This window comes from Gigantopelta aegis, chromosome 7 (assembly GCF_016097555.1).
Source record: "Gigantopelta aegis isolate Gae_Host chromosome 7, Gae_host_genome, whole genome shotgun sequence".
NCBI classification, from domain to species: domain Eukaryota; kingdom Metazoa; phylum Mollusca; class Gastropoda; order Neomphalida; family Peltospiridae; genus Gigantopelta; species Gigantopelta aegis.
Genome location: NC_054705.1, coordinates 14,108,581 through 14,117,888, shown reverse-complemented (window position 1 = coordinate 14,117,888; position 9,308 = coordinate 14,108,581). Strand labels below are relative to the sequence as shown.

Here is a 9,308-nt window from a genome sequence, read left to right as displayed (position 1 = left end):
CGAGGTCTTCCACTTCTGGGCCGGTCTTCAGCTGATTGAAACTGCTCGTACCTGTCCCAGATACGTGAACTGGTGCTCCAATGGACGTTCATGTGGCGTGCGACTGCTGACTGCGATTCACCTAACTGGAGGCGGCCTATTGCAATGTTTCGATTCGGCAGGCTTAGTCTTGGCATCTTGTAACTCGGCTACGTCGAAATGGAAATGAGGCATCATTGCGAGCATCGCAGCTTTAAATACCCCACTCTACCCCAATCTTTTCCCCGAATTTCACGTGCATTCGCCAAAATCTGACCATTTCACGCCGATTTCATGCAATTGTCGCACAACGTGCCACAACTAGCGTTACATTTGTTTTAGGGTGCATTTGGGCATGCTGTCCCATTCTAGGAACATTAACAAACATGGTCATTCAGCAACATTGTACAAAAAAACCCACGATATTTTGTCAAATCAAACCCTTTTCTTCTTTCCCTATCACCTATGCGTTTCTTTTTTGACAGAGTATATGTTTATTCTCTTGTGCTTCAGTAAAAGTTAGTTACATAATTAAATATTGCAGTTTTGAAGACAATTTTTATTTAAAAAATAAGAAATACATTGGTGTTTAAAAACTATTTTGTTTTGGTGACAAGGCATTCAACACGTGTAGCCTTAATGCTCTGGAAAAACGGTAAAGTTGTGAAATAAAATGGTTCATTTTCAGGGCCGTAGCTAGCGGCGGAGGGGGGGGGGGGGGGAGAAAAAATCCGGAAAAAATTATAGAAACTTAAAGAAAATTCTCTTCCTAACCATTTAAGGAGTTTTAAACTGTTAACTACTCGGTTGCCCCCACCCCAACCCAAACAAAACATCCTAGCTACGGCCCTGATTTCATTAATTTTGCCATATTATATAGGATTGCAGGATAAATCAAATAATCGGTTACTGTTTTAAGAAGTCGGCTTTATCCTGCTCAAAGACTTTCGGCATTCGCCATTCTAACGTTCGTAGGATAAAGCCGATATCTTACAACAGTAACCAGTCATTCTCTATATAGATTATTGATTTATTTTCACGTATTTCTTCACAAACGAGTATATACTGTCCAGTTCTTTCGGCCCTTTATGTTCCGCCAGTTTGTGGCCATCTTGAAATAATATTAGAGTTGGAAAACTTGTTAACTGTAATAAATCAGAAAAGAAAGAAAATACATAATAAAGCAAAATACACACACTCGCACACACACACACACACACACACACACACACACACACACACACACACACACACACACACACACACACAGAGATATATATATATATATATATATGTGTGTGTGTGTGTGTATATGTATATACATTATCGAAGTTTGACTATATATATGTACATTATCGAAGTTTGACTGTATATATATATATGTGTGTGTGTGTGTGTGTGTGTGTGTGTGTGTGTGTGTGTGTGTGCTTATCATTACATCAAAAATAAACTTGTGCATGACTTTTTTGTCTTCAGAACGCTGAACAGCTTTAATCATCGGTTTTTGGGTGTCAAACATTTGATCATTTTGACATATAGTCTTAGAGAGGAAACCCGCTACATTTTCCATTAATTGCAAGGCATCTTTTATATGCATCATCCCACACACAGGCAAGTATATATACCATGGCCGTTGATGCACAAGTCGTGGTGTTCTGGCTGGAACGAGAAATAGCCCAGTGGGCGCACCGATGGGGATCGATCCTAAATTGACAGCGTATAAGTCGAGCGCTTTACCACAAGGCTACGCCTTGTCCACCTTACCTCGATTTCATCATATAAAGCTGGACTTTCTGAGCAGTCGACTTCGGCCATTTTGAAATTTTTCACATTGGAGAGCATTTCGGACAGGGCCACCCACTTGGGAGCTAACTTCTGGCAGTGCTCACACCTAGGCAAATAAAGTTAAAATTTGTTTTGTGTAACGACACCACTAGAGCACATTGATTTATTAATCATCGGCTACTGGATGTCAAACATTTGGTAATTTTGACATATACTCTTATCGAAGAAACCCGCTACATTTGTTTTCATTAGTATGCACCATTCCACCGACAGGATAGCACATACCACGGCCTTTGATATACCAGTCTTGGTGCAAACATTTTGTAATTCTGACATGTAGTCTCAGAAAGGAAACCGGCTACATTTTTCTATTAGTAGCAAGGGATTTTTCATATGAACCATCCCACAGACAGGATAGCACATACCACGGCCTTTGATATACAAGTTATAAAATTTGTCTTGTTTAAAAATACCACACTGATATAAATTTTGAGGTATACTTTGTGAGCGTTTTTTTTTAAATTGTTGCTGTACCCCCCCCCCCCCCCCCCCCCCCCCCCCCCCCCCCCTCCCCGGGCCCAACTTGAGGACGAAAATGTATTTTTTTTTGTCATTCTACTCCCCCTACCCCTGCAGATAACGTTACTACAGGCCTGCAAACAAGATGTACCAATAGGGGCATAGGGGGTGGGAATTGCATGTGTGCATGTGTGTGTGTTTGTGGACACCATCAATAGCCTAATATATACTACTCAAAAGAATTTAAGGGTCAGACGATATTTTCGACATTATTTTCTGAATGTCAATTATATTAGCTAGACCATAATGTCACGCATGGTATTGTTCCATTTTGACGAAAGTGGGTCTAAGCAACCCATAAATGAATTAAAATCCACTGTCAATGACACTGTCGACTAGTTCTAATGGCGAAAACATGCTTACATTTGCACGTAAATTAGGGCGAAAGCGAAAGGTCTGCTAAGTGCCCATAACTTGCTTTTTCACAAAGCGCTTCATTTGCACGCTTTGCATGTGTATTCCATGTTCCCAATGCTGAATTTCCATATAATTGGAGCTTGCGTTCGTGTACAGTGCACACTCCAAATTCGACAATGGTACGACGTCAACTGACTATCGAAGATCGAGGAAGGGCTATTGCTTGGCTTCAGGATGGCAATACGCAAAGAAATGTTGCTCTGAGACTTGGTGTCAGTCAGAGTTTCGTTGGCCGACTGTGGCAACGGTACCAAGCAACGAATTCTGTTCGAAATCGTCCACGTTCGGGAAGACCCCGAAGCACTACAAATAGAGAGGACCGCTACATCACCAATATGGCTCTACGTTAACGCACAACCACTGCACGCCGATTACGTGCACGCCGATTACGTGACAATCTGCGGACTGCGACTGGAATTGAGTGTCTGATCAAACCATACGCAATCGTCTGAGAGCCAATAATCTACGCTGCCGTCGCCAGGCTGTTCGACCACCACTCCTACCACGTCACAGAACGGCCAGACGTCACTGGTGCACACTTCATCTACGGTGGCAACGTGTTCAGTGGGGTCGAGTGATGTTCACTGATGAGTCCAGGTTTAGTCTCCAGTTGAACGACGGTCGGGTTCGGGTCTACAGACGTCCTGGGGAGCGCTTCGCTGACGTTAACGTTAGACAACGTCACCGGTTCGGTGGTGGAAGCGTCATGGTATGGGGCGGCATCTCTATCCACCACAGGACCCCCCTCTATGTGGTGGATGGCAATCTGAATGGAATCCGCTATCTGAATGAGATTATCCGGCCGTTGGTTCTCCCAGGCCTTCAGCAGATTGGCGGCGGGGCAGTTCTGCAGGATGACAATGCCAGACCCCACCGCGCCAGGGTGGTAACGGACTTTCTCAGACAACAAGGTATCGCCAGGATGGATTGGCCAGCATATTCGCCTGACTTGGCCCCAATAGAGCACGCCTGGGACGAATTAGTCAGGAGAGTTCGGGATAACCATGCCCCTCCGGACAACCTTCATGATCTGGGTCAACTTCTTATGGCAGAGTGGCAGGCCATTCCCCAAGAGTTCTTCAGACGTCTGATCAACAGCATGAGGCAACGATGTGTCGAGTGTATTCGCGCCAGGGGTGGATTCACACACTATTAAACGAATGTTCTAATGTGTAAAATCCATGTTTGACAACCTTCAACTTTGACAGCATGTCATGTGACTTTCTTGTATACAGTGACGTTTATTTGTGGTTTTTTGTAAATATGGAACAATAAATTAAATTTTTGGTGTAGTTTACATCATCAATCTAATACACTCTGAAACTTATTTGGTTATAAATTTTTGACCCTTAAATTCTTTTGAGTAGTAAAAAAAAATGTTTCAGCCTACGATCTTAAAGCAGTGGCGGATCTAAGGGAGTACCAAGGGCCCGCCCCCTCTAAATTTTGCGACAGTTCCATTTTGTTTTTTTTTTTTTTGTTTTTTTTCACGTTGGAGAATGAGGAATCCCTTTGAAACGTGTGTGGCTATCCGCCACATGTTATTGCACCCCCCCCCCTCCCCACACACACTCACACACACTCCCCCTAAATGGATTTTTTGGATCCGCCCCTGTAAAGAAAAGTGATCCACAAGTAACAATTGCGTTATATATACTCTTCAAAAAAAGAAACGCAAAATGGTACAAATGGGTTATAACTCCGATTTTATGTTTCCTACCGGTTCATGCTTTGTGAATATAAGGTCATTGCATGTCCCAAACACATTCCCACGGTTACATTCGATAAAACGCAGCTACTGTACAATAAAGTTCCAAAATGTGAATATTCGCAAAAACGCAGCCACGTGCAAACCATGTCACCACTGCACGTGCAACATGAACACCGACAGTATAAAAGTGCAGGGTGTTCGCTTGCCTGGCCTCTGTATCTGGCCGACAGTTGACAATCCAGGACATGCCACGTCTCAGTGAACCGCAGAGAAACAATGCCATCGGCCGACTAGACGCAGGCGAATCCAGAACGGCCGTTGCCATGGCATTCCATGTGTCCCCAAGCACCATCTCCAGACTGTGGGACCGTTACCAGCAACATGGATCAACACGTGACCTCCCTAGATCCGGTCGACCACGGGTCACTACCCCCGGGCAGGACCGCTACATCCGGGTACGCCACCTTCGGGAACGATTGACTACTGCCACCTCCACAGCCGCAGCAATACCAGGTTTGCGCAGGATATCCGACCAGACCGTACGGAACCGCCTACGTGAGGTAGGAATTCGTGCCAGACGTCCAGTTCGAGGTGTCATCTTAACACCACAACACCGTCGACTCCGACTGCAGTGGTGCCAGATTCATCGACAATGGCCTCAACTGCGATGGAGACAGGTGTGGTTCAGTGACGAGTCCCGATTTCTGCTCCGACGTCATGATGGAAGATGTCGCGTGTATAGGCGTCGTGGTGAACGTTATGCGGCAAACTGCGTGCAGGAAGTGGACAGATTCGGCGGGGGTAGTGTCATGGTGTGGGCAGCCATCTCACACACTGGCAGAACTGACCTGGTCCACGTGCAGGGCAACCTGAATGCACAGGGCTACATTGACCAGATCCTCCGGCCACACATCGTTCCAGTTATGGCCAACGCCAACGCAGTGTTCCAACATGACAACGCCAGGCCTCACACAGCACGTCTCACAACGGCTTTCCTACAGAACAACAACATTAATGTCCTTCCTTGGCCATCGATATCACCGGATTTGAACCCAATTGAGAATCTATGGGACGAGTTGGACCGACGCCTCCGACAGCGACAACCACAGCCCCAGACCCTGCCCGAGCTGGCAGCAGCCTTGCAGGCCGAGTGGGCCACCATCCCCCGGGACGTCATCCGTACTCTGGTTGCTTCAATGGGCAGGCGGTGCCAGGCAGTTGTCAACACACGCGGAGGCCACACCCGGTATTGACTCCAGATGACCTTGACCTTGGTGGTGTGTCCTATCACTTACTCACAATGGACTAGAGTGAATTGTGAACAATCCTGCAACATTTGGTAATTATCGGACTCACCATTCAATAATTAAATCAATTCTCCAAATGTTACGACAATGTGGTTTTGCGTTTCTTCTTTTGAAGAGTATAGTATATGTACAAAACTTACCAAGGTACAAAAAACTTGACAAAAACATATCCCTTGGCTATTGATTGGTGAAAGTTGTCCTCAGTCAAGGATATCACACTCTGAAAAAAGTATTCAAAAAGTCAAGGATATCACACTCTGACAAAAGTATTCAAAATATGGTTTTAGCAGGTGCTAAATAAATAATAATAAAAACATGTTCAAATATCCCTTACCGTGTCCACGCTCCCCCCCCCCCCCCCCCCATATACCCATGGATCCGCGCCTATTCAGATAAAGGGCAAACATCGTCCTAGAGTTTTGAATGGATCGTCCCAAAACTTAATTTGGTACAGGAAATTCCCTGAGGTATTCTATAATAGCTATTTCCTAATTTTTGAATTTTTATTACATTTTAACAAATTAAAGCTGAAATCTTTAGTCATTGTTGATGAAAAACAGAACTAGAGCACACTGATTTAGTAATCATCAGCTATTGGATGCCAAACATTTGGTAATTTTGACATATAGTTTTAGAGAAGAAACCTGCTACATTTGTTTTAATTAGTAGCAAGGGATCTTTTATATGCACAAATCCACACAGGATAGCACATACCACGGCCTTTGATATACCAGTCGTGGTGTACTGGCTGGAACGAGAAATAGCCCAATGGGCGTAGGGTGTATATGTATGCAGACCCCGCAGGCATAATCTCTGGAGTTGACGGGGGCACAATCTCCAGTGAAGGGCCAGTCTCTAGTGGGGGTGGGGGGTTTGGGGGTGGTGCACAATCAAGATGTTTATCTTTATAAGAAAAAAAGAAGAGTATTTTTCTGTATTGGAGGTAGCCACCCCCACCCCACCCCACCCCACCCCACCCCCTACAATCCTACGGACCTGGGCCCCGTTCCACGAAGCGATCATAGCCCTATGGCCACATCAAGTGCATAACTACATTAGGCTATGCATTTAAGGCGAACTTCGCGCCAAAATCACTTCGTGAAACGGATCCCTTGTATGTATGTACTGATGTGTTAATATCTATATATTGTTTGTATATCAAGGTTGACTGTTACATACATAGATATTAATGCACTGGCGCAGGGATAATTAAATCCTTTCTGGCCTCACAAACTGTTCCATGCCTTTGCAGGGACTCGAACCTGTGGCACAGAATCGCCCGTAAATTGCAGACTAACCACGATGCGTTCTGAGCTATCCAGACATCCATATATGTGTGTATGTATGTATGTATTTATGTGTGTGTGTGTGTGTGTGCGCGTGTGTGTGCGCGTGTGTGTGTCTGTGTGTATGCATACATGCATGTTTGTATGTATGTATGTATTGATGTATGTATGTATGTATGTATGTATGTATATATGTATGTATTTAAGAATAATTAGTTAAGAATAGGTAAGTAGGTAGGTCGATATGTAGATAAATACATAGACAGGCAGACGGATAAACAGATATATAGACAGAATGAAATAACCTACCGAGTTTTGGGCCGCAAATACACTGTAAAGCTGTTTACAGGAAATGAGAAATTTTGTCAGCATGACGAGAGGTGTTGGCTACTAAGAGCAGATTTGATTTTTGTCTATTTGACACTAGCCTTGTGGAAGAAACCTTGTTCTGAAAAGAACCACTCAAAATGGAATGTTACATATACCGATCACGTATTGTGTGTTTATCTGTGCTAATTACGGTGACGTCACCTTATTATGACGTCATATTGTTGTTTACTGGGCGGTCATGGTAAACTACTTTGGGGTCTTTGCTTCAAGCCCCGTGCTTATAAAACTTAAAGACTAGACTTTAATAAAGTCCAGACTTTAATGTAATGCTATTTGAATGGCGTTGCCATGACGTTGAAGTCTGGACTTTATTAAAGTCTAGACTTTAAGGTTAATAAGCACGGGGCCTGGTAGAAGACTAGTTATTTAGGAATCTTCAACTGAGATTTATGCATGACAGACCATGGCATCCTAAATGCCCATCTATGGTTTAAAAACAAAGAAAGATAAGATATTTTCAGTCTCAGGGAAATTACAAATAGGGTCATAATTATAATAATAATTTGTTTACGGTTATATGGCGTCAGATACGAGCGTATATGGTTAAGGACCACACATATATTGAGAGAAGAAACCCGCTGTCGCCACTTCATTGGCTACTCTTTTCGATTAGCAGCAAGGGATCTTTTATATGCACCATGCCACAGACAGGGTAGTACCTACCACGGCCTTTGATATACCAGTCGTGGTGCACTAGCTCGGACGATAAATAGCCTAATTGGCCCACCGACGGGGATCGATCTCACACCGACCGTGCAACAAGCGAGCGCTTTACCACTGGGCTACATCCCACCCCTGGGTGTGAAAGAAGAAACCCATGAAGGATATTTAAGCCCGGTAGGTACTCTGTTCGCCTCCCAGCCCACTTCACCGACTTCTCTCATTGACGCACTAAGTTCCCACTAACAACTAATCACTAAACCACTGTCCCGGATAAACAGCCCAGATAGCTGAAGTATGTGCCCAGGACAGCGTGCTTGAACTTCAATTGGATATAACTACGAAAATAAATATAAATAAAAATTGGGACTGCGTTCTCCATCTCCTCCCAATGAAACCCTATACCAGGTCCTTAGGAACGATGTCTAGAGGGGACGGGCAGGAACAGTATGTGGATGGGGCGGGCAGGAACGATGTCTGGAGAGGGCGGGCAGGATCGATGTATGGCCCCTGTGGGCAGGAACGATGTCTGGAAGGGGCTGGCAGGAACGATGTCTGGAGGGGGCGGGTATGAACGATGTCTGGCAGGAACGACGTTTGGAGGGGGTGGGCAGAAACGATGTCTGGAGGGGGCCGGCAGGAACGATGTATGGCCCCTGTGGGCAAGAACGATGTCTGGAGGGGGCTGGCAGGAACGATGTCTGGAAGGTGCGGGTATGAACGATGTCTGGAGGGGGCTGGCAAGAACGATGTTTGGAGGGGGCGGGCAGAAACGATGTCTGGAGGAGGCGGGCAGGATCGATGTATGGCCCCTGTAGGCAGGAACGATGTCTGGAGGGGTGGGCAGGAACGATGTATGGAGGGGGCGGGCAGGGACGATGTATGGCCCCTGTGTGCAGGAACGATGTATGGCCCCTGTAGGCAGGAACGATGTCTGGAGGGGGCTGGCAGGAACGATGAATGGAGGGGCGGGCAGGAACGATGTATGGCCCCTGTGGGCAGGAACGATGTCTGGAGGGGGCGGGCAGGAACGATGTATGGTCCCTGTGGGCAGGAACGATGTATGGCCCCTGTGGGCAGGAACGATGTATGGCCCATGTGGGCAGGAACGATGTATGGCCCCTGTGGGCAGGAACGATGTATGGTCCCTGTGGG

General features: G+C 45.6%; 1 protein-coding gene across 1 annotated transcript; it reads right to left on the bottom strand.

The window, feature by feature from the left end:
* Positions 1-395: 395 nt before the first annotated feature.
* Positions 396-7,617, bottom strand: LOC121377698 (thioredoxin domain-containing protein 5-like). Its single transcript, XM_041505777.1, has 4 exons — positions 7,413-7,617; positions 5,958-6,037; positions 1,783-1,909; positions 396-1,163 (listed from the first exon to the last, which is right to left on the bottom strand). The coding sequence occupies exons 1-4, from the start codon at positions 7,473-7,475 to the stop codon at positions 1,041-1,043; spliced, it is 393 nt and encodes a 130-aa protein (XP_041361711.1). The 5' UTR covers positions 7,476-7,617; the 3' UTR covers positions 396-1,040.
* Positions 7,618-9,308: the final 1,691 nt, after the last annotated feature.

Excerpts from the sequence above, each read along its gene's own strand:
- LOC121377698 (XM_041505777.1), bottom strand. The coding sequence starts at position 7,475 with ATGCTGACAAAATTTCTCATTTCCTGTAAACAGCTTTACAGTGTATTT. Across the intron at positions 6,038-7,412 it reads TATTTGCGGCCCAAAACTCG|AGTGTGATATCCTTGACTGA; the intron begins GTAGGTTATTTC and ends TACTTTTTTCAG. Across the intron at positions 1,164-1,782 it reads CTTTATATGATGAAATCGAG|TTAACAAGTTTTCCAACTCT; the intron begins GTAAGGTGGACA and ends GATTTATTACAG.